Raw genomic sequence first — 25,858 nt, 5'->3', positions numbered from 1 at the left:
GCCACAGGGACTTTGCTGCCTGTTTGCACTCTCTTGCCAGCAGCTGCTCTTGCCATCTACACGTCTGTCCTGCCTCACACCTCATATCCACAAAGGGGCTACAAGGAGCTGAGCTTGTAACACTGAATTACACAAATGGGGAGGGGAGTGGTTAGTAAAAGCAGGGTTTTATTCAAACCAATTTTGTGCTAGGATGGATTTAGGAAACATGGAGAGACTCAGGTCAGTTAGAAATCAATAATCAAATCTGACTATTATAAATTCACAAACATGTTTCTGCATAATTTTTTTCCCTACAAAACTCTTTTCAAACTTCAGTTGAAATACCCAAGAACATTTTATCCACTAAAATGCTGAGATACAGCTAAAATGTGGAAACTGCAGGCCTTTGAGTTATTCAGGCCACATGAGCTGGCTCAGGGAACAGGCTGTGAAGGACAGACTTGTACCGAGCATGTTCTCTCAGTTTTCAAGAGACTGCTGGGGGTAGGCTTGGCTTTGGCTCTACTCTGTGAGCTGAATATTCAGTATGTCTAGAAGCACAAATCAGGCTGGGAAAAAAAGAAATGCAAAAACGCAGGAAGTCCTTGTTTTCCACTTTTTTCCCCTGTCTTCTGTTTTAGCTGTCTGTATGAGAGAGAACAAGGGAGTAAGACTAGCTTGAGAGCTGCATTATGGACACAGGACACTGTGTGTCCTGACGTGCAGAGTATTGGGGAACCAAGAGACAGCCTGAGGTGAGCAACTAATGATGGATTTCATGGTGAATTCAGGTTATCAACTTCTGATATGGATGGTAACACCTGAATTTGGAATATTTAAATCCAGAATTAAAATTGCATTCTACAGATAGGAATGAGGTCACGGTACCTTGCTGTAACTCAGTTTTCTGTATTTCTAACTAGCAATAACAAAATTTGCTTTTGTAAAAGACAAGATCCTCATATAAAGGCTTCAGGGAAGTACAAGTGGTTGTTTCAGTAGCATAAAAAGGGCTGTGACAGTTCATTTCTACGCTAAATAAAGAAGTGCTCAGAAGCTCTTTTGAAAAGCTGTCCACCCCACTTTTAACCTTGATCAGTTTACAGCATCTAGGGATGCACCAAGTTTTACAGCACTTAACTGGCTTCTATACAGACTGCTGCACAAAGGCTATGCAATACTATGTAGTTCAATTCCAGTGCATTAACCTAAAATTACCTTTGAGGCACTCCAATTCATTATCTGTGTGGAATTAAGCTTGCAGTAAAATAACATCATAAGAACAGAGTATGGGAACAACGTGTTGGGGCAAGCTCAGTTCTTGACTTTCAGGTAAGTAATGTACTACAAATCCACTTGCAATTGTTTTAAAGCATACCTTAAAATTTTTGCCCTGTGTTCATTAGAGGTACTTTACTAGCATACAAAGACAGCTTGTTTATAATACAGCTAAGAGGACAAATTCCCAGCTGACACCCTTCCCTGAGAACAAAATTCTATTGTAGCTTATTTCTTTCAGGCTCCAAGCTATCATCTAAGAATGCCACTTTGCTTTCAGGTGAAGAGGACTAAGAGAATATGAGGTCGGATGCATTTTTAAATTTTATTTATACTTTCTATAAAGCTTTTCCTGCACTACCATTACAGATTTATGTGTTTACACTTCTAAGGCATATCCAAATATTTCTTACTCTCTAGGTGTGTAAGTGTGCTAAAACCATTGAAGTTGGTGGGAAGCATCAGCACTTACAAGTTTTCCTAAGTTATACTAGATCTAGTTATAGTAGGTCTTACAGAAATTTATAGCAAATATAGTTGGCTTCTCTATAATCACATCTAAACAAGATGGGATATGTATCATCAAAATAGTATAGAAAGAAGAAACCACACCCCTGAGAAACCTAAGAAGTCCCACAGAAAACCCAGCCTTGTTTGACAGTTTTTGAATGACTAAGCTTTGTGCATAACAAACACGCAACTGGCCTTGTCTATCAGAAAGATTCAGAAATAATTTAAGATTAGCACATGTCTAACTCTGGGTAAGCAGGCAACAGAGCACCATTCTGTTTTGCAACTGCTGCTTTAAAATTGTCTGACTGCTCAGATCTCATCCCTAAGCTTCATGTTTTACAATGGGAGAAGGAGGGAAAAGGGTAAAAAGAGTAAAAGCTTTCCACAGTCACTGCCAGGGCACAGCAAGGGCTGGCTGCTCACTAAAGGATGAAGAGCCAGGAGCTGAACACCATAGCACAGCTGTCAGGCTTCCTCCAGCACCTGAGCAGGACAAACAAGAGAGGCCTAGAGGCTGTGGCCAGGTCTACCAAGCCCACATCACCTGCCTTGGCATACAGACCCGCCTGGCAATCAGCTGACTGGTTACTGTCACTAGACCTGACCCTGACCCGTGGACTGATGTTCTGGCTGGACCTTATCAACACCAGCTGCCCCGATGCTCTGCTTGGCCCTGGCTGCCACCCTAAGCCCTGTTCCCTGCACACAGGTGTGCACTCAGGTGCTGTACTGGGAGGCCCCTGCCCGGCTCACCTCCTGGTCCTCTGTCCTTCAGTGAGCCCCTGGATTCATTACTCTCTGCTTTACTCTGAGCCTCTGGATGAAAAGGGAAACTTGGATATGTTTATCTGTATTTCTGCCCAAAGCAGGTTCATGACAAGCATCCCACAGCCATTAGGCCTGACTGGCTGAGACGTGGGGGGAAATGTCCCAGCTGGGCATTAGGAACAGCGTGGAGTTCACAGGGACATTCATTACAAATGCCCTGCATCTGAGGCCTCATGCTGTGTCCTAGCCGAGCCCCAAGTGAGTGGGAAGGGGCTGACAGCATTCTCACCACCACGGCAGGTTATTGCACTGGACTCCAACAGCAGGTGACACAGAGGTGGCCAGGCATGACAGGTACACACAGCAGGAGGCCATTAAAGACATTGATCCAGTCACTGGAATGAGATGTTCCAGAGTAATTATGATTAACTACAGGGTTTACTTAAGATCAAGGGATCAATATGCAGACAGACAGCTTGGGAGGAATGATTTGGTGGCGTAATGAGTTTCTCTCTTTGTGACACTGAGTGCTGAACTCCCAGTTCTCATACAGTGGGAGAGAAAAAACATGTTTTCAGGTAAGTAAAACCTGCCAGGTTTGCCATCCTTCTGAGGATGCATGCAGAAAATAAAGTCTGTGGAGGAGACAAAATGGATTCAAGCAGTGAGCCTGACTTATTAAGACGTACTGGCTGGGTGTGATGTTCAGTCTTGAAGTTCATCTAATTGAAGAGACCTAATAAAATCACCCAAGTTTAGAACCAGCTCCAACTATCCCATGGGAAGAGCTGGGACAAGGAACAGGAGGGGCAACAGGAATGCTCATGTTCCATAGCGGGTTCCAGGGGGAACTTAGTGAAAACCGAATTAGCATGATGGCCAATACTGAAACTATTTCCTCGGCCATGGAACTACACTGCAGTTAGGGCCAGGTAAAATCAGGATTACTTTTGAAAATGGCAAGGATGCTTTTTTTCACTTATGCAAGGTTCTGGAATCCACAGCAGTGGCTTGAGGTTAATCCCACCAGAAAGTGCTGAATCACAGTAGTGAGCTACTGTGACAACTGTGAAGTCATAAAATGGTTCCGCATTTGTAAAAAACTGTTTCTTTTGTTGCAGTTTACAACTAGTAAGAGTAACTCAGGAGATAATTTCTGAGAGCAACCAGAATCCAACCTGCCCTTACTTATCAGACTGTACTCATAGTCATGAATGTTCACAGAAGACAGACATAAAAATGTTTTAATTAGGGATATATCATTTCACCAGCTTTCTTCAAGTCCTTCTACTCCCACTAAAAAACCTCAAGTAAATATACCTCGAGTTTCATGATGCTGCAGCTTTGCTTAGCAAACATCTCATTTTCTGTAATGGAGTATATACCTACTTGGAGTTCAAGATTAAATAATCATTTACTCTAAGTGCTTTGTAGTGCAGACACCTTCTTCACATAGTTGAAGATGCTTTATGAAATAAAAACAGAAAGCACACAAAGAAATAGTGAAGACAGAACATGAATGATCTGTATAGTCCAAACCATACAGACAATTCTGTTTATTGCTTTGTTTTACAAAGATTGCAAAAATTTGTCATGCTCCATACAAGAAGCTTTTCCTCTCGCTGACTTGGCGAGATGTTAAGAACGTGACATAAATGATTTTTTTAGTCTCATAAACATGACTTGCCAACAAAGAAGTTTGTTCTATATGAAGTACCAGTGGATCAATAGGTAGAAGGCTGAAAGGAAATGTAACCTACCAATGAATAGACACGTTTTGCAGGAACAATGTGTTGTTATTAGGTATAATTGGGCAAATGGTGATGTGATCTTCAAAGCCTCATATTCCCTTGAGTACATTATCCAATTTGGGAGAAGGTGCATTAGCTACATCTTGCTTTATTGTACTATTGAAGGGGAGAGCAGGTGTGAGAAAACAAACAAGTTTGTAATCCTTGCTTGCTTTGCAAATCAGTTCTTAATCACTCTGGCTCTTATTTCCATACAAGATCTAACTTTCTGATATTTATGAGAGCAACTTGGCAGCTCCCCTTTTGTGGCTCAAATGAGTAGCAGGTCCAAGAGGCTTTTAATTCCTAATACTAGTACATATGGTTTATCCAGCTCTTTTCTAAATAAGCAGGTAAACACAGCACCCATCCTTGACAAAATAAGCAGAGATCAACAGTTTCTTGCAACCCTAGAAATACTTGCAGTGAGCAGGTCTTACTACATGAGGATGAAAGCAGAGTAGCATTTCAGTCTGTGTCCTGGGAATGCCTAGCCCTGTGCCAAGTTCCGACCCTTCTTGATCCATCTGATCAGTATGTTAAATTAAATCAACTGGGGTTGAGCAGTCCCTAAAATTTATTCAAGCAAGAATACGGAGTGGTATGGATAGGAAGAAAGAATGAGACTGTCCTTTCAGTGATTACGTGCAATTAGATCTGATTATGGTTAACTGTAACACAGATTATGCTGGTCTAAAACCAGCTGCCCCTATTCTACCCTCTATGCCTCCAGCTGTGTGACTGTGCTCTGTTCCTTGCATCAACAATTAGTTCTAAAATTAGTGAGTTTCTTGAACCAAGGAAAAAAATCTGAGAACTATCATGAACTGCTGCTTAGTTACAAGGTCACCAATTGAGTATTTTAGTCTTTTCCCCAGTCTTTCTGCTCCCCTAAAGGCAGTTTGTTCACTGTGACAGATGCCTGGAGGAAAAATGCTCCCCTGCCAAAGAACCCTGGTGGAAGTATATATGTCACCTGGCCAAATAACTCAATCAAACTCCTTTCTCTGCTCTTTAGTGGCTAAATTAGGAAATCAGAGTGTTCTTGTTTTCAAGTCTGAGATGCGAGACTTAATTTAAAGACATCTTGTTCAGTCAGAAACATCTAAATGGTCATTGATTGTTTTTCCCTAGTTGGATACATGAGTCTCTTTAAAAACACAAACTGCGTGTTATTTGTGCTCTGTCCCCGTTGGTAGACAGGTTACAGGGTTTGTGCCAACATTACTAGAATAAGAAAAATATGAGTTTGAACAAGTCAAGCCTAAACTCTTACACTTCTGAGAACCAGGAGAATTGCCAATGAATTGCAATGAAGTTGTACTTCGAAGCAGCTTCAAGGACCCTGGAGAAAGCACATCTGGTTGGAAAACTTCCAGCATCGTTGGGATGCTGAAAATTCAATAACACGAGGACAATATTAATTTATTAATATTAAAGATTATAGAATGGCTATAGCTCCCAGTTATGCTGGCACCCCCTGAGCTGGCACCCAGGCCCCTGCACAGCTGCTCCCCCCACACTCACACAGTCAGACCGCGTTTCCTCACTGGCTCCACCTCAGGTTTCCTGCAGCACAGAGTCAGATGCCCTGATCCTTGGTGCAATAACTAACAAAATAACAGCTGGAGTTTGGTGCCTCGGAGGAGGGACCCCTGGACAAAGGAACCCTTGGGCTTTTATACCCTCCCAGTCTAAACAGGGGAAAACCTGGGTCACTGGCTCCTGCCATGTCCCCGAGTGTCCCTCACTTGCCTGTGCCCAAGGTCTGGGGGTCACTGGCTCCTGCCATGTCTCTGAATGTCCCTCACCTGGTTATGCCACAGGACCCTGGGCTCTTTGCTATGCAGAAGGTTGGCAGTTCACAGCCTCTTGCCGGGCTCTCACCTCCAAAGTTCAAACTGCAGCTTCCCTGCAGCTGCCCCTCGAGTCACCTGCACCCAGTGGATTCCTCAACAGCAGTACCTCCCTAGCTCTGTCACCTGCTACAGCCACCACAGCCCAAATCCTGGGAAGCAACACCAACGAACAGAGGAGTTGCAGCTGCCTACCAGATACAAAATTTACTCCAGACTGGACCAGAAACAATTAATAGACTATTTCCTAGGCAAGAAAACAAACAAAACCCCACCCTATACTTCTAGCCTCATGCCACTTAACCTTTATCTTAAATTTTTTTAAAAAGCAAATTCATCTACAATGTAACTGCATTGAAATTATTGCCTCAACCTCACCCGTAATTCAGTCTTGAACCTGAAATCAAGGCAGATTTGACGGGGAGAAATTCAATTCTGCTGGGCTACAAAACATTGCTGGTGACAATTTAAAACAGAGAATTTACCAACTGCTGTAGCACTTAAAAGATTTTTTTGAGAGGAAACTTCTTCCAAGGTCTTCTAAGCTTCATAAAACAGTTATTTTTTTTAGCATCACTATAAAGAAACCTTCCTTTGAGACTAAATACCAACTTCATTTGATCCCTCTCCCACCCTCAAATATCGCAGAAAAAATAATGGGCAGTCACTTCATGAGACATTTGTTTATCTCAGTGTCTTTGAAGAATGGATGTGATCAAGGACATTAATATGTTTTCTGAAGCAGATAAACATTAAATAACTAAAGACCTTTAGCAACCTCTGGCAAAACAAATAAGATGGCACAATATCACTCATTTAACTTCATCTTTTCACTTGGGTTTCCAGGAGACAGCACCTAAATTCTGCTAAAATCACAGACTTATTCTGTGATACAATTTCAAGGGCTAAAGTTGATTCACATGCTATAGTAGGGCTCTGCTTCTGCTCTCATACACAGAGAGGATGGTATCTGATACCTAGAGGCTGCCACTATTACATGTTTTGTCAGATCTTCAAAAGACCAAAGTGCCCAAGACAACAACTACTTGAACAAATCTGGTTACTTCCTTTGTGTCTAAATGGGAAGGATAACCCTTTGAAAATTTCATCACTTAAGTGTAAATTCATGGTCATTACATTGGTTTTGATTTTTTGTGTTGTCAATTTGCCAGGCAGCTGAAAACTCTGAACAGCAGAATTCAGTGGTAACAAAATTTGTAGTCCTGCAGACTGCTAAATTATTATAGTAGGAAGGTCCAAACAATAACACCATGTAGTCTAGATTCTGAAGCAGAAGTCCAAATAAATCATGACTTATTGTGTAATCAGATGCTGTTTTACCTCATGAGGTCCCCAAACTCTTTACTACTGTAGACCACTGACCTTGTAATTAAGTAGTCTGCAGCTACCCAAGGCTAAAAGGACTCAATAACCTTGCAATTTAAGTCCACTACAGAATGAGCACATTGCACCTGGCTTGACTGGGAAAACTGGCTTCTTTGTCCATGCCAGAAAAAGGACTTGCTAACTCAGAGCCCTCTTTACAAACAGTTCATAGCTCCTCTGCAACCACTGCTGCACAGGGTCTGGCTGGGACAGACTTAATGCCTGTCCCAGGCAGCCTGCGTGTCAGAAAGTGCCTCCTGCAAGACTCTGATCTCTGGACTTGAAGCCATTTTACACCTATGCTGCATGAAATGCCCTATTTAACACTAAGGTAAAGTCTACTCTTGGGGTATCAGCCATTGACAGGTTCTAGCCCCCACAAGACACATGCTACGTTTTGCTTCCAGAGGGCAAAACTCACATTGCCTGTCGTCAACACTGGGGTTTTAGCACTTTAAGTGGAGAATTTCATATTTTTTTGTGACTCCTGCCCACATTTTTTTTTTCTAAGTTAGGCACTCATCTCACACTACAGACAGGAAACAGAAATGCCAAATGTAAACACCTTTAAGCAGTTCTCTGCAGGATTATCTCTGTTCTTAAATTTACACAAGGTCTCACACCAGTCTTGACTCAAAAGCCTAAAACACCCTTTTTACTATTGGAAGACCTGGCAGCCCCTGAACATGGGGTGATGTACTTGCAGGCAGAAATGATAAGGGATGTACAGAACTTTTCATTTTGCAGCATTCTGTGAAGATCTCATGCTTAGATAGATCAGAGTTACTCCTGTCTGTCAGAGAGGCAACAAAGGCATTCAGAACTAAGGACAGAGCAGTGAGCTGGGCTGATTCTTCTCACTGCACCATGCTAAAGAGCAGCTGGACCATCACTGACAGAAGCAAGCGAGAGGTGTGAAACACTTAATATAGCTCAGTTCCAGATGAACTACATAACACACTCACAGGTGTAGGTATCCTTAACTTAGCATCCATTTAGCAGTGATTTCCAGTTCCCCATTACAGGTTTTACCATCAAGTAAAGAAAACTGCTACATGCCTTCCTCCTTCCCATGCAACTACTTTGCTCTATACCCGGCCCCAAGCAGAACTGGAATTGATTCTAATGAAGATGGAGTTACTGTTTTCCAATAAAAGCATAAGTAGTTGTAAAAGGTCAATCAGATTTACCCTGACGTTGTCTTAGAGATAATTTGGTTTTCAAATGACAATGGTACTGTGTTTATTAAGTACAGTTAGTGATCAATGGCACTACCTGCTTATCAGGCAATCCTTGGCATTTTCATAATCTGTCCATACAATAAGACCTGAGCTTCATTTACTCAACAGGAGCAGTGGAAGCTCAGAAATAATCACAGATTACTGCTGAGATCTTCCAGAAGGTGTTTTAAAAACAGTCTGTCAGCTTCTTTGCCTTGATAAGCTATTTCAAATGTCAAAATATTGGGTCATATTTTTGAATAATAGCTATAGAAATGTAATGTTATGAAAGTTCTAACTCCTCATCTTGCACGGTGGTCTCTAAATCTGTCATGGAAATGCAGGTCTGAAAGTGACTCCCAGGAGGATTTTTTTACTTTTTCTAGTTGCTTTACTTTTTTGCAGTTTCTAGATTTGTAAGCATTTTCTAGGTGACCTATAGATCATCACAGAGAAAATTTAACAAAAGGATTGCTTTTACTAATGTGCTTTTCTCATCCCTTTGAAGTCATTCCAATCCCTGCACTCTCTCATACCAAAGTTGAAAATCACTGATGCATTACAGCTGTCTCTACATTCAAGGCTATGAAGACCATCACCAGCCATTCCAGGAGTGCATTCTAGAATTTGATCATACCATTTAGATGCCAACATAGAACATTTCAAATCTGACAGCAGCTATAGACAAGGAAAACAAGAAATCTGGAGGAGAAAACTGTGTATTGAAGTCATCAGATATTTGCAGAAAGAATCCTGTGAAATTGCTGATACTTATTATATACATACATATAATGTATAATTGTGTTCTTATCACAACTGGTCACAACAAAGCTTAATCGGAGTCCAATCAAACATGAGTTTTCTATTTACCATTTTCTTGACTTAAATTCGCACATCAGGCCAACTGGGCTTGGTGAATTCTACTTGCTCCTTAAAAAATCCCACCCAAATATAAACAAGAATTTTTACTTCTCTCATCATGACTTGTGACTTTCAAAGCACATCGCAAGCATCAAAAGTCACTGTATCGTATCAGTACTGCTCATTTGTGGACAAGGAACACAAAACTCAGGTATTTACAGTCTACCTAACGTCAGTAATCATCTATGAAAAATCTGACTCTGATTTTAACTACAGCTGGATTTCTGCCTTAATGTGCCACTGACAGTCACAGAGCAATTCGATGGGAGAGACAGAAATAGAATCAGCTGTCCCAGTTCTCAGACTCAACCAAATAACCATGTGGCCTCCCAGCTTGGTGCTTATAAAAATAAAACAGCTGCTGTAGTTTGTGTCTGCAAACCATCGCCTAACTACTTTTAAATGCATCTTTGTTCATGTTCAGGCTCAGCTCAAAAGACCCAGGGGGAAGGCAGTGAGAAAAGAGCTGAGAGGCATATAGGCTTTGTGCCTCACAGTCTTCTCAGCAGAAGCAAGTATCAAATGACTCAAGGAACTTTACTCCAGCGCTACATGTTCATTCACTCAGCTTCCCTTGGTATGCATGGAGTGTGCCAGCTGGACAGACGTGAAGAGCAATCCACAAGAACATCACAGAAGCCTTTTCTAAAAGTCAATACTACCCCTGGTCTCAGCAGGGACCTCACTGACCACATATGTGCCTTTATGGTCCGCTCAAGTATGATGTCTAATATTTGGCCGATGGAACAGCTTTAATAATAATCTCCGCCCCCAAATGGCAGCTGAATACTGACTGATTCTCACCTCACACTGTTTGCTTGTAAACAAACCCATTAAGCACCAGTGGAAAAGCCTATTGTTATTACAATGACTATGAAAGTTATAAAGATGCAAATTACATAAAGGTCTTTGTCATTATGTAGCTCACAGTACAATATCAAAATCATCTTACTTGAACAACTGGTTGTGGGGATCTCCTTCCTCCCCCTCCAGTTTTCTCAGTTGCACATCAATCTTCAACGACTGGGCAGAGGAACAGCTCTACACTGACTGCTCTATGAACTTCCCTCATATTAACCAGGTAATTCACTTAACCCACCAAAGAAGGCACTTCCTGACCTGTTGTGCTCTGCACAATGCAAACATCAGCACTGTATTAGATCTCTGGTGGCTTCTGTGGTTAGTCAAGTACAGGCCGTAGCATTTCTCAGTTGACTTCTAGCCACTTATCCACATCTTTGATTCCACCAATCCACACCTTTGATTCCACTAATCCATATCTTTGGTACACTGAAGGCTTGGATTCTAACAGCTTCCAGTTTCCCTGGTGTCAGTAGTGATGGTTGCAAGTGATGGAATTAAAAAACCCCTAACTATTCTCATTGCCACAAGCTCTGCAGACACACTGGGACTAATGGACGGTACCAGAAACTGTAAACTGTATCACTACTATTTGCTAAAACCTTCCCATAAATGGCCCATGCTGGAATTGGACAGATTCCTGCAGATGTCTCCATCCTTCTGATGATGGCAAGTGACCAGCTTTCTTATAAGCCTTTTCTTATACAGAGGAGGAAATTCTTGCCAGGATAAAATGACTGTCTTCTTTCTTCCACGTCCTTTTGCAATACTGCAGCAAAGCTCACAAATCAACTGTAATCTGGCCCTCAATGTCTTGATGCTGATTTACAGCTACTAGAACTCTTGAAATATTACATTTATGCCCAGCACAACTGACATGATTACTCCACCCTCTTGCTTGATCAATCATTTCATACACCTTCAGGTGAATGTAGAGAAGTATGATAGGTGTAGGTGCATATGTAGCTGTATATATATACATTTAGACTTCATTCTAACTCTCTTGGGATAGACAGTTTCAGTTTTACTTTGGTATAGTACTTACCATAACAGGACTCTGATCTTCACTGTTGCTGTGCTAGAGGACTCTTAAAAATCAGAAGCTGAAAAGACAAAATGACTAATTTTACTGCAGGAAGAATAACATGGTGAACAAATATAAGCCATCACAAAATGAGCAGATCAAGTAACTTAGTAACTACTAAGACAAATAAAGGTAATAAAAAAAAAAAAGACAGGAACAGTTCATTAGTAAAACCCAGTAAAATTAGTAAAATTACCTGACAGTGTGAGTCAAACTTTCTTTTGAAAGGAAACTGGATGTTTTCTATCAAACCAAATCAAATTTCCCTGAATCTATTCTTGTATTTTGGCAAGGTAAACTGAGCTGTAAATTTGCTTTGCCCAGTGACTAATTCCCTGTTGGAAGTGAACAAGAAGCTCTTGAGTTCTGTCATTAGCAACTGTGATAAAACGACAGGCTGGGCAGCTGGAGTTTTTTGGTGCCTGGAGGGATAGGGTCTTGTTTCATTAAGTGACATTATTTGGTTTGAAAGATCCTGGACTGTGCCTGCAACAAGAAACAGGGTACAGTGATACTCCTTCTGAAGATGGGCACTTTCTTTCCAAATAACAGGGTTCTCGACTGGAAAACTATAGAAATGACCCTGCATAAACATTGTGAAGATAATTACAAAATAAAGGAGCACCACAATGAATCCATTGAGATCTTTAATTCCAAATTGCCACCATCCCAGAAGGAACAAAATGTGAGTTAATCTGACTCCTAAGTATACAATTAAACCTGCCAAGTTCTGGCTTCATAATATGCTGTTTAATATTGAAAAATCTGTCAGTAAACCAGTATGTGGTATTAATGTCATAGTGCTTTGTATTTGCTTCCTTAGGAAATAACAAAACTATTTAGCCAATACAAGCAACCTGTTATTTATACACCTTTTGACAACAGTTTTAATGCTGTGTGGGATACTCCCCTTTCCTTCTAATACAATAGCCTTCCCGTTATGGATTGAAATTGGTGAGGGGAGCTGTGTACGTGTTCCATGTGGAATTTACTCAGTAATTCTATTAAGACTTTCCCCACACAGAAATTAATGTTCTCATCTCATTCAATACTCATTCTATTCATTATTTAAAACAGAAGGCCTACTTTCTCTATATATTGTTTCCTCAAAGGATTTTCTATTAGTTTCAATGAATTCAAAAAATTAAGCTTCAACACTTCCATGTTTGCAAAACTATAAAACTCTGAGGCTTCTTTTATTTTAGTGATGTCTATAGCCGTGAAAAGCTGACAGTTCTAGGGGATCATAAGTCCTTTTTAAGTCCTAAGAGAGACAAACTTTCAGACATGAATGCTTTTCCTCAGGTCTAAGAAAGGTTTGTATTCCTGAAAGCTTGCCTCCCTTGTAAAACTATACATCTAAAGATCACTGTGGCTGTACCGACTCTGACACTTCGATGTTGTTAAAATCAAGATGAAGAGAAGCTGGAATTATACCTCTCACAAAAATACAACATATCTTCCTGCAGGGTAAACTACCTGTTGTGATGCAGGAAAAGCTGCATGTTAGGAAGGATCACATGGGAAGAGAGTGAGTTGTCCACCTATTACTGATACCCATCTCTGTCATTTTCTGCATGAGTAGTCCAATTCAAGGAACAAACTGGGAGGAGTGATCTAAATAAGCTGTGCTTTTACATTTTCCACAGAAAATAAAAGAGCTGATTTGCCTCTATTTCTGTTAGCAAACAAGTCATTCCTAATTTACAGCACTGCTAACAAGAAGAAGTTCAGACAGAACAGCTTAGATTTGCAGCCATCGCAAGAAATACAATTCAGTAAATATCCAAGAGGATAAAATTATTTAAAGATATGAGAAGATAGAAAACTTCAGTCCCAGTGATAGTGTACACTTAATAAAAATTAACGGAATGCTTTAAGTAGCCAGTAGACATAATTCTCTCAGTCTTTCACACAGAAGTAATGTCATGCAGACAACCTTTTAAATGAGAAGGGTGTGCGTCTTGTGAGGTACTACCAAAAACCCAAGCTGTTTCAATACAGGAATGATAAGTGAATGGATTCTGATGTCACTTTCTGACTCTACAACTACGATTCTGTGACAAAGGGGAAGCCACTTAAAAACTCAGCACCTCTCAGTAAACTGATAACAAATGCAATGGCTCTTTAATTCCACACATGAATGTTTTTTTATCTTACAGTTTGAGAACAGAAGAGCAGTTCCCATAACAACTTCTATATTTTGGGATTCCTACAGGGATGGCCATATTGAAAATGAGCAATGTACTTCAGCTAATCTCTGACAGTGACCAGAGCAAGGTGTCCCAAGGAAGATGTAAAAATGCAAAAATCTGCCAAGGAGAACTTTCTGCCTGACTCCAGGATGTCGTAGCTGTCTAACTGCACAACACATGAGCGGGCAAATTCTTTAAAATGGAGATCAGACTTGGGTTAGCAGCAGATTTTCTCATTATTCACCTTCAAGGTCTTTTTAGGGACCAACAACTGTGTGCCCAGTGACAGACCCAATGCTAAGGCCCAGTTGCTATGAACACTAAGACTGAGCTGGGCGAGTGCTCAGCACAAGTGGAGGCCCCAGGCTCCTGCTCATCCATGAGTGACCCGAGTCAGCCATACCAGCAACGAGCAGGCTGGAGAGGGCAGGAACACAAACCTCAATCCTCACAGCTCACACGTAAGGGTCTCACTGCTTCGGAAGGAGTTGTCTGCCTCTCAGTTTCTTCATTTAGAAGCCTTTGGAGAAGCTGGTGTGCTCTTGAGAATGTTTAAAAGAAAAATAAGGAACTTCATCAACAGAGCTGATGAAGCAGCTCAAGGGACTTGATACACCTGTGATAAAATACAGCAGCTGGACAAAGGGGTCGAGGATCACAGTGGTGTTGAAATGCTGCATTTAGGTGTGAAATGCAGTAGTTGGACATCTCTGTGTAATTCTAGAACCTACCATAGACGTCCAGGAGGACTGGGAGCCAAATCCTGTGCTGACACAAGCTCTGGGCAAGTCTGGGGTGTCAGTGGATTGTGACAGACAGAAAAGTACAACTTGGAAGGCTCTAGAGTTTGAGAAAAACTCTCCTTCCTACCCACGAATTCATTTCAGTGTCATGAGTAATTGTGCAGTGAGGGGGAAGAAAGGACATTTACACTTATAAAATAAACCTCCAGAAATCTTTTAAAGAGAAGAATCACCTGTGGGGAAAATGAAACTGAAAAAAATGTGGCAAAAGAAAAACAAAACAGAATTCTAAAAACAAAGATGGCATATTAAAAATAGACAGTTTTCCACCTGTGAAATAGGAAAAGGACATTTTTCATGAAAAACGAAGACTCTTTGAGGAGCTTAATTTTAACTTTCTTTCTTTAAATAAAGTATTAAAGCTCTAAATCAGTTCAGAATAAGACAAAAATAAGTCTAGCAAAGGAGCAAAGCTGGCCAGGCTGGAAGTCCTGGGCATTGCACTGTGAATATAATTTTGCACTGCTGAAAAGTTTTGCATGGAGATGTAGTTGTAACACAGGATTTCATCCCTATTCTCCAGAGGGAGTCCTCAGCTCAAAGGTGTCAAGGAGATTTTAATGAGAACAAAAACAGGCACTTTCCCATTTCATCAATGGCCACTTTAATTTAAGGGCAATTTTTTTAAACTCAGGTGTCATACCCCAAGAGACCTTAAGGAGTTATTACACCTAGGAAACACCAAGCAGCTGTGCCCCCTGCATGATTTGTTTTCAGTAGTACTGTGTGGAAGAATATCTTAAATAGACAGATGGGTTAAAGACAGGGAGTCTTATTTCTAGTTACAATAGTATAATGCTTTTTGAAGCACATAGCAGCAACATAACCATGTTTTAATATCTAACGCTATGCACTCCATATTCTAAAGTACTGTTTGTGGAACCCTATGCCAAGAAAATATGGAATTGTGAGTCAGAAACTGTGTAGTGTCATTCAGAATAAGAACTCATGGTGCAAACTTATTTAAATAAAATCCATTATATTTTTATCATTGTCTTTCTTGTCTAGCCTACCTCTGTGCATTTATTCCACAGTACTTGCTTAACAGAGGACACACAAGCTTAGTTTTGCAGGGAAAAAACTCCTTTTCTTTATGCTGAGTTACATAAAATTCAACATAATCTCTTTAGAGAATGGGAAAATAACAATTTCTGGGAGTCGAGCATGGATATAGGGAGGTCAGCAATTAACTATCTAAGTCTTAAAATGCATTCAAAATGCAGCTGAGAGCAGTAAAAAAAGCCCCAACACATCATATCCCCTAAACTACCTCAGAGCTATTTGCATAAAGGGTCCAGAGGTGGTGCAGTATAAGTAGGGAGATGCAAGCCATCCAAGGAGCACACAGCAACGGCTCTGTTGGATACTCTGTGTGTCTGTGGCAGCAAAAGGGCAGCTTTGAAGCTCAGATGTGCAAACAGCTTTAGAGGACTATCAGTCTCTTGGCAGATGCATCAAGCAAAAATCTGCAAACCAGGTAATTTACCAAGTAATTTCCTTTTTAGCAGATTCTACCTTTCTGTCTAAAGATTGCTCTAAGCCAAACAACCTATGTGGCATTCTTAACATTGTTACCCAAGAACCTCAGAAGTGACAGAATCCTGCCAACAAGAGAGGTAATAAACTCATTCTCTATTTAAAAAATGTGTAAGACTTCATAAAATGGTGCATTTCTTTCATGCTCTGAAGATAGACAATAATTAAGATATATATGACTGCTATACTAGCGTTTAAGATGTATTCCATTCTACTGAAGGAAGTCTGCTTACTGTAAAATAACCCTCTAAGTGTGATAGGAATTCAGTGCTAGCAAAAAGAAATAGAAAAGCATTTGTTGTCTGGCAAGAGGTAATAGAGAATATGATTATTATTATCATGTCTCTGAAAAAAATGAGGTGCTTCTCCAGTGCAAGAAATCTCTCTGCCCCACAGAGCATAGCTCTCTTCTTATCCTGACAAATACCCAGGCACACAGCTACTTTAAATGTATAGAAAAAGATAATGAAAACCTAGTAGACTAATAAAGTTTGGCTTTAACTAAAGCTGTAATTAAAGTGCTGCAATTCTCAGTATTATTTTAAAATGAACCCTTAGCAAAGGGAATTGCCTGATGGAGATTGGTAGTGCAGGTATAGGTGTCTGTACCTCATGGGGCAACAGTTAACACTAAGTTCAAGGGGGAAATTATGTTTGTCTCTTGACAGAAGGCAAAGCAAAATCACTGGCTTTCAAAATTATTTGTGACTCAGGAAGTTAGGTATTTAAAATACTCATATTTATTCTGCCAGAAAAATGAACAAGTGCCTGCTTTTAATTATGAAGAATTTGGAGGATATAAGGTAAACTAGAGGTTAGTAACAGAAATGAGGCAGGATCCAAAGAGACTTCAATCCCTACAACAGTGCTATATCTGTTTTTCAGTGTCTGGAAATACTGCTGTTATTGCTAGGTTTGTTTGCTCCATCCTCCTCCCCTGCTGTTCTCTGTTCCACAGAAGCTGCAGGAACCCCCGTCCCACAATGCCATCTATCCAGCTGCCACTGCTACTCCTCTGCTTGACCTTGTGGGGCGTTTGCCTCAATGGGAGACAGCCCCTTCCAGAGGAGAGTGAGACCACGAGAAGGAGTCCTCTGGATGACATCCTTCAGAGATCTGAAAGCCTCATTTTTCAGTCTGTCCTCAAGAAAGCTGAAAAGGATGAAGAAACTAATAAAGGTATATATCCCACTGGGGACATTTCTTTGCTGATGCTGGCATAGCACTTGGTTGAGATAATTACATCCAAGGTATGATTTCCAAGTTCCAATATAATATATCTATATATTTACCACTGTAACTAAGGGGAGGGGAAGAATAAGAGGGCTGCTGCAATACACTGACACAGAATTCTCAAAGGTACTTTCTTCTGTAAGATCTCCCTGCTCAGGCAAGGCTGTACCATCACTAAACAGCTACTACATAATAAAAAGGTAGAAGCCTGTCACAGAAACCCTGCCTGTTTAGCAAGTACTTCCCTAGGGAAGCTCTAAGAGGACACACAGAGGACATTCCTCAGTTGTGGACCCACCTAATGTCAGGTCTAGATGGGAATGCTGCCATTCACCTACTACCTCAAGCCACTGGTTCCTACACCCCAGTAGAAGTAGGCTTTTTCCACAGCTGGGAAGGCTAGAGGCAGCTCCAGTGTCTGAGCCTCCCAGCTTGCAGATGCTCTGCTCTCACTAGTCATAGGAATGGAAGGAAATCAGACTTGGGGATTGCAAGAAGCAGCACATAGATGCCTGCCAGCAACAAGGAGCACAGAGCCCTTCCAGAGTGGAAGAGGAGCTGGCCTCAAGTGCCCACAGAAAAAGGCTTCCTCCCTCTTCACATGAATGCTGAGTGTTGGTAATGCAGATCCAAGACCTGAAATATTAAAAAGAATGAGTATGAGATACTAACAGAGTTATGACTGGTAGCTGGAATTACTGAGTTGGCTTTCAAAGAATAGCAGGTTATGATCCTGTACCACAGAATTCCACAAATTCCCATTTCAACTTCCTTAGTGAGGTTTATGGGGGCTCATTAACATTATTCTTTTCCTTGGACAGAATCAAAAGCCCCTCTTTCAGAGTGGCTTTCCAAAAGACAACACCCTGGCGAGAAGTACCTAAGCAAACTGGAGAAGAGACAGCACCCTGGAAAAAGAGATGTTGAGAAAGACACATCTTACGGAGACATTCAGAAGAAGCAGCATCCAGGGAAAAGAGAGACAGAAGACAACCTTGATGTCTATCTGGAGCTGAAAAAGCAACAGCCTCCTGGCAGAAGGTCACTGTTGGATCAGATTGCTGACAGCCCTCGGGCACAGCTAACCTACATGAATGAGTTATCCAAAAGACAGCATCCAGGCAGAAGGTATCTGATGTACAAGCATCAGCAACCTAGCAAAAGAAGCTGGAATTACGAGGTAGACCTAAATGACCAATATGGTGAGAAAGGCCAGCATCCTGGAAAAAGGCACTGGAATTCTGACAGCTCAGACGATACAGGCCCCTGCAACTTTTTTGAGTTCTTCACCTGTAACAAAGGCAGCTTGTTGCTTGATTTAGTAGGTGATGTTAGCAGAGACAGGGTAGAAGAAAAACGTCAGCACCCGGGAAAGAGATCAGCATGGGAGAGTGCAACAGGAATGAGAAAATAATTGTGTACCATTTGCATTTGGTGAGGTAAACTGCCAGATCACTAAAACATTCTGTTCGCTCCCTTATGGCTTCCTGCTGCTGACCTCTGCACCTACCTTTCAGTGCATCAGTGTTCCCATTGAAGTTAATGGCTTTGTCACACCCTTAAAGCAAAGGGACTGAAGGACACAGTTGAATGGAACAGGAGTACTGAGTCTTCAACTCCTCACTTTAGGAAGTTGAGTGCTTATTTCCTTAGGAGCCCGGACCCCAGAATAATCCAACTATGTGTTCCTAAATGACTAAAACAGGCTCTTAAATTTCTGTTCTGATGCTCCTGAAGTGAAATAATTATATGGTTTCTCACATCAGTGAAATCAGTAAATTAATAGTGAGGGAGAAAAAAGAACAACATGAAATCTAGTAGGTTTTCAGTTCTAAATGATAACATTTGGGAGACTTGAACCCTTGTGCACTACAATCTGTCCAGACAGTAAGCATTGTAGAGAGACAGGAACTGTTTCAACTGGAACGGAACAGATGAGTAACTTCATAGTTTGACTTGGAACTGGCACAGGAAAACCCTTTTCATCTAAGAAGTTGCACAGTGTAAAGGGTTACTGCATCCCTGAGCATCTCAGCTGCAAGTTGTGACCCCCCTGACTGTGTACACCCACGCTAGAACTCCCACCCTGATGTGTCCACACTTCAGTCGTGCCACTTGAAATCATGCCTTCTCCTCGGACATTTACCAATGAAGCAAGCAGAGATCCTTTCCTTACAGTGAGGATTTTCTCTCCTCTCAAAGGAATGCTTTTACTTTCTGTGGTCAGACTCCCAAAAGTGTTTACTTGATATGAATGATTCAATAAATATGAATAGTCAACTCTGAGTGTCCTTACTGGTTGTGTAAACGTACTGCAATAGCGTGAAAAACATAGAACCAAGCCAAGCTAAATAAAAATAAACAAACTAACATCAAAAAGTATTTTTCTAGGCACAATCTTTTTGCATGCTGGTGGTCAGCACATGTTTATAGTTAGAACTGTTCTGAAGTGGAAGGATGATTTGCATATAGATAGACTCAGTTTTTAAATATTTACCTACATGGCACACAAAACTATGCATCTGGGCTAAACTCACAGCCATCTTGTGACCTACTTCGTAGGGAACTTGATGAGAAATCTGATTTCCTGTTCGTGGGTCTAAACAATAGACTTACTGATTTTTGTAACTAACGTGCAGTTACTGAGTGCTCTGAGTTATTCATGTCACTTCTTGTACATTCAAAGAGGTTACAGCATGTCAATATTTTGCTAGAATGTTATTTTATAAACAAATGAGTGTAGTTTCCACTGACATTCATCCTTCTCAATACCATCAAGACACATCAGGTGCCTGAAGTGCTCCTTTGAATACGGTTGCTCCCCAGGCAGTACCTTGGAGCTCCTCCTCAGTTATAGAAGTCAGTTTTGCCATATGGTTTAGCTACCTTGAAGAAAAATAATTAATCATTTCAGTAAGTTTCACTGAAGTTAGATGTTCTAGACTGATCCACACTTAACATGGTCTGCCAAGCAATTTTGAACTTTGGAGATAATATGTGGTTTAATACGTGACAATGGACAGACCTCTTCTATTGACAGGGGGTTTCTAATAAATGCTAAAGAAGTCCTCAGAGAAGATAGCTGGGGACGTTCCATACTCTTCAGCTTCCTTCTGCACACTTTCTGTATATGATGCCTTTTTAAATGTTCTATTTTCTTTTATCAGGGAAAAACAGATTCCTCTGAAGAATACCATTTCATATACAATTTTCAGCAATGAATGAATGCTTTTTAAACCTCAGGGAACATTACTACATCAGACCACATCCACTTGCTACAAAATGTCCAAAATAAGGGAAAAAGAGGAAAGAAGAAATTCCCAGGTGGGTAACAATGGGCAACAGCAAAGCTTACATATTTCAAAAATTGTTCCACTTTTTTTAAGTAATTCAAACCATATTTCAAATTGTCCAGTTTTTTGTTTTGATCAAAAGTACATTTTCTCCCAGTATCTGCATGAAAATTTCATCTCTACTTATTAATTTCTTTCTATTGTCTGCAGTGTTGCAGACATACTATCGGTCAAGTACAACAATTCTTTCTCCTACAGACATCATTCTCAGAGGACTGACTGCCACTTGGAATTTGACAGTCTTGTGACTATGAAGCACACATAAGCACAAGTTCTGAAGTTAAGTATTTGTCAGATTTACCTATACCCTAAAATCTTTTGGGCTCTGGAGTTTGGCTAAGGGACTAACCAGAAAATTGCCAGCTTTTTCCTATAATGTTCTGCTTCTTTGAACAGTAATAGTGCAATCTCTTAACAATATGAACAACACAGATATATACTATTTTGTTATAAGGTAAGAATTTGTTAATTGCACATTTCTCATCATCTTATTTTTATTGTATACCTTCCTCTCACTGTCATCTTCCACTAGAATTTAACATCCATGCAAACATCCCCATGTAACCTGCTTTGCTCAGTCACTCAGACGAATGCACTTGCACACTCCGGCAATTGCAGAAAGGGGCCTTGCAGTTGCACAGTTACCTGCAGAAGTGCACTATCTGTCAGACAGGATGTGGCCCTTCAGGAATCAGAACAAATCAACAGCAGATTTGGTCATGGAAGTCAGTGGAAAAATCTGCCTTCTCCTCTGCATAATCTGGATTAAATCCACAGAGTAAAGCTGTGCACTGGCCCTAATGTGGCAGCACAGGCATGCAAAATCTCATTTCCAGCTTTAATTGAGACTAAAACAACCATGCACAGATGAGTTCTTTGTTTACTCCACTGCAATTTTATATTTCTGGATGTTGCCAGTTATTGAGACATCAGGGAGTTTGATTCCTAAAGCACAGCTTTTACAAGTGTCTTCAAAATGAGCTTTGTTTTCAAGGGGAGGAGAAAGTTCATGTAAACCAGCCGTATAATTAACATTTCCTGCAACTATTGTCAACTCCTCTCATCATTACTATTCTGTGCCCCCTCCCACACATTTATCAGCCTCGATCTCTTTGCTGACCACTATAATTAGGATGCGTTGAGTGTTTCCAAGGGCCCCAACAAACACCTTTATTACTACTTATAACGACTCATTAGTTGCAGAAAGTTTGAAAACAACATCATCACTACAGCTGAAGTAACTCACTCAGTTAACATTAAATGTCCAGCTGCAATTTTAAAGCATCAGTCAGGACACTGCTATAGATAAAAAATATGACGGAAAGCAGTCAAGTGGAGAAGCACTGCAGGAGGGATGAATCTGGGTGAGGTCTAGACTATACAGAGATGTGACACAAAAGATGAGACAAGGAAACCCTTCCGCATTGGAGTGCAGAAGCCTCTCTAACCTCCCAGTATGAACGGCATGAACTCCCCACTCCTGCAGGGTAAGGAGGAAGGGTTCGGGTTGGACACAGAGACCTCCAAAAAAATAGATGGGGAAATTCCTTGAGAAAACTGAGTTAATGCCTACCTGAGATTACTTTTAGACCTATGTGAAGACTTTTTGCTTAATTTGCCTTGATGAAATCAATGCAGCTTAAAAGTCCCAAGAAAGAAACAAAGACATTTGTCAGGTATCAGCCAATTCACTTTGTCTGCTTTTAAGAGATGAAGGAGGGTAAAACAGAACTAAAGTCTTATTAGATCATGAACTGTACTGCTATGCTGGAGCATGACACCAGTGCCCGACAGAGACAGGCATGTCAGAGACCAACAAAACAGAACGATCCAGCCCAAAGGCGAAAATAGCTCTTGAGTTTATTTCAGCCACCTTGGTTTGAACTGACAGCCAGTGACCCAGAGAAGACAGAAGTGTATCACTGGTACAGGAGTCACTCACTGTTGAGTGACTGAAGGAACACCTTCCTCACTTACTCACAGCTTATATTCCATCCCCTTCTTCATGTTCTTGTAAATTGGAAAGAGGGAAAATCTAGACTTAATAAATTATGCAAATACTCCTGCAAAATGAGATGGAGGTAAACCAGGATCCAATGTGCCATATCAAAGGAAGTTAGTTCATTGCCACCTTCTCTCTATAATGGATACAATGACTATGATGCAGTGTAGACAATTTAATAGCCGATTGGTATAGGGAAAATGTGAGATTATGAGCGGGAAAACTAAGGAAAGTGAACTGCTTTAAACAGGCTGCCTGAAATATGATTGCTGATTTAAACTAATTTTCACGGAGTAGCATATGTTTCCACTGTAAATTCCCTCGTGATTCTGAAACTGGTACTGTGTGGTGCCTGAAGAAGCTATTGTGAAAAAAAGAAAAGGAGAGACAAAAGTCAAGAAAAATAAAAAAAAATATAGTAAGAATTTATGAAAGGTTCTCTGAGCAAAAGCAGTCAAGACAAATAGCAAGCTCTTCAAACAAGCAGGTGGTGTTGAAGAAGATAGCAACAAAACCCCTGCAAAACAATCATAAATCATTCCCTGTCAAAACCAACTGATGGGGGTATTCTGCTTATTGCTTTTAGACATGCTGTTTTGAGAAGGGGATTGGTTGCTGCACAAGTCTGTAGACAAAAGAGAAGACAAGAGAGGCTAGAAGTCAGCACCAGATATGGTGCGCTTGAAACCTGCAGTGAGCCCTGAACGGAATCCAGGCATGGGGGGTATGGCTCCTACAGTTACACCGTTAAACGCAATGGAAACGCAAAGGAATTCGGGATCTTCCCGTCTCTCCTAATTCGCCTACTCCGTGCTGCCATCCCATGGCACTCAGGGCCAACATGGCCAGATTACTCACTGCTTTAAGGGACCAGATAAACTTGGGACGATGACTGGGCTTGCCAGTACTGAAGCAGTTAAACCACAAACCAGGGGCTCAGCAAGCTGTCAGCTGCAACTCTTACTGCTGTCAGTTTTGATTGATAACACTGCAAACACAGGGAAAATCATGGCTTTGGCATGAAAATGCAGCTTCTATCCTGTCTACACAGACTAATTAAACAGGTTTGTTATGTATCAAAATGTTTACTATAAGCAACTTGAGTATATTGAATATATGAGCTTTGATAAAAGCAACAACGATATGCATATATTTTAGTTCTCTGAACAAAATGAAAAATACAGAAAATGTCGATTTATATCCACCTAAACAAACAAACAAATAAAAACATTTTCTTAGATAAATTTAAATCAAAGATCATTTATGTTGTAGAAGAGTTTTGTGCTACCCATTTCAATGCTAGGAGATTTAAAATGGATTTTTAAAAATTTATTATTAAATTACAAAATTGAATTTAGGCCAGTTTTAAAAGCAGTACTACATTAAATTAACTAACCATTTAGTTTAGGGAATACTTAGGAAGAATATTCTGATTTTCCCATGAACAGTCTGATTTTCCACTCTGCTTATGCCCCAAAGTCTATATTGAACTTAACAGTGTTAAATTTCAGATATTTTAAAACTTTTTTCAGTGAGTAAACCATATTTGTGCAAAAACATTCCACTGAATTCCTTGAGAAATAGACAGGCATCATCAAGTATTACCTCTTGTCTGCACTGAAGCCTGAGGTTAGCTGAGCACAGTGCTAGTAATACCAAGATGGTGGGTCTGATCCCTGTATGGGCCATTCACTTCAGAGTTGGACTTGATGATCCTTGGGGGTTTCTTCCAACTCAGAATATTCTGTGATTTACCTCTTTTGTGCTGGGATCAGAGTCTATTATTTAACATTCCCAATGGCACCGAAGGTATTACAAGTAGTTGAAGAACACAGGTGACCCCCAACTGGAACACATTTCTGACAGGGCTGTCCCAGGGCTGTGTCCCCCTTCTCAGCTGTATTCCTACTGAAGTCTCTCCTCTTGGACATCAGTAGCAATGACCAACTGAGGAACAGTCCAGGTTCTAAAATTCATAGTTAAAGAGTTATTACAATTAACAAACATATTTTTCAACTTATTTACTCAGTATTTGCAGAGAACTTGGAGTGCAGCAGAGGAGGAGTTATCTAACAGGGTTTTGTTAGCTGAGCCTTTATATCCCAGTGGCAGGACGGGACAGTACATGCCTGACTGTGCCTCTGGAGCAAGTGTTTGGAACGCTTTTCTTTCCTGTACCATTGCTTGTTTGCATTGATTCACAGAGTGAGCCTTTACTGATTCAGATGCAGTTCCCAAATCTGTAGAACTGCAGTAAGGTTTAATTTGTCCCCAAATACCTCTTCCTATTGCAACCAGTTGGATGAAGACAAATTAGTTTTTGAAGAACCGTAAACTGAATTGCTTTAGACTGATCTGGATGTTTTCACTTTGTGAACACACTCTGCATGGGAAAGCGTGATGAGCCTGACTAAATGACAGCAGTCAAAGTCTATTCTTATTTACCCCAGCACAAACCTAGATTATGTAGAAAATGCTAGTTCTGTTAAGGAACATGAGGCCCTCAGGAACACAGAAGCCCACGTTTGCCTTTGGGAACAAATTGACACCATTCCACACATCACTACACCTGGCATCCTAACTTTGGAATATCACTTCTCTAATTGTCTCTGAGAGACTCCCAGTAAGTCTAATACTTTCATAAAGATACAAATTATATTAGCAGGTGCAGTCACTTCACATGAAATGAGTTCCTCAGGAAGGGCTAAAGACCATTTATATTCAGAAACATGCAAACAACATTTTCCTTTCAAAATGGTGAATGAAATTTCTCTTTTCAAGGGTGATTGACACTATATGGTGTTTTATCAGTACTTTAAAAAGATTCATCCGGCAAGATGTGCTCTCATACCTTGTGGTCAAATGCAGAACATGCAAAAGAGTATAATTAAGATTCAGTGAAATGTTTGATTTCTCATGCACACCACAGCATGCTGTCATCCTCCTCACAAGTCACTGCAGGCAGTCCTTCTTTGTGTCCCAGCAGTAGGCTACCAGACTTCAATTGTTGTATTTACCACTTTAATAAGCCTTTAAGACTTTCCTTTTGAAAAAGAGCAGTTACTGAAGCCGTAGAG

The 25,858-nt window shown here is 40.6% G+C and overlaps 2 protein-coding genes across 7 annotated transcripts in view; one reads left to right on the top strand and one right to left on the bottom strand.

Annotated features, from left to right (window-relative positions):
* Positions 1 to 25,858, bottom strand: part of TMCC1 (transmembrane and coiled-coil domain family 1) — a 111,570-nt gene that overhangs the window by 84,221 nt on the left and 1,491 nt on the right. For all 5 annotated transcript variants that reach the window (XM_051788865.1, XM_051788859.1, XM_051788864.1 and 2 more), the window contains exon 2: positions 11,621 to 11,678. The gene's annotated coding sequence lies outside the window, so the exon portion shown is untranslated. The remainder of the gene's footprint in view (positions 1 to 11,620; positions 11,679 to 25,858) is intronic.
* On the top strand, positions 14,533 to 25,145 carry TRH (thyrotropin releasing hormone). 2 transcript variants are annotated; one of them, XM_051788880.1, is made up of 3 exons: positions 14,533 to 16,134; positions 17,152 to 17,372; positions 18,248 to 25,145. In XM_051788880.1, the coding sequence occupies exons 2-3, from the start codon at positions 17,177 to 17,179 to the stop codon at positions 18,838 to 18,840; spliced, it is 789 nt and encodes a 262-aa protein (XP_051644840.1). In that variant the 5' UTR covers positions 14,533 to 16,134; positions 17,152 to 17,176; the 3' UTR covers positions 18,841 to 25,145. The 2 variants fall into 2 exon arrangements, with proteins under 2 accessions (XP_051644840.1, XP_051644839.1); XM_051788879.1 differs by lacking the exon at positions 14,533 to 16,134 and having other exon boundaries at positions 17,135 to 17,372.

Source organism: Manacus candei, unplaced genomic scaffold, assembly GCF_025592945.1.
Source record: "Manacus candei isolate 608988 ecotype Guabito, Panama unplaced genomic scaffold, ASM2559294v1 h1tg000025l, whole genome shotgun sequence".
Classification (NCBI taxonomy): domain Eukaryota; kingdom Metazoa; phylum Chordata; class Aves; order Passeriformes; family Pipridae; genus Manacus; species Manacus candei.
This window is presented reverse-complemented; position numbering and strand designations above follow the sequence as displayed.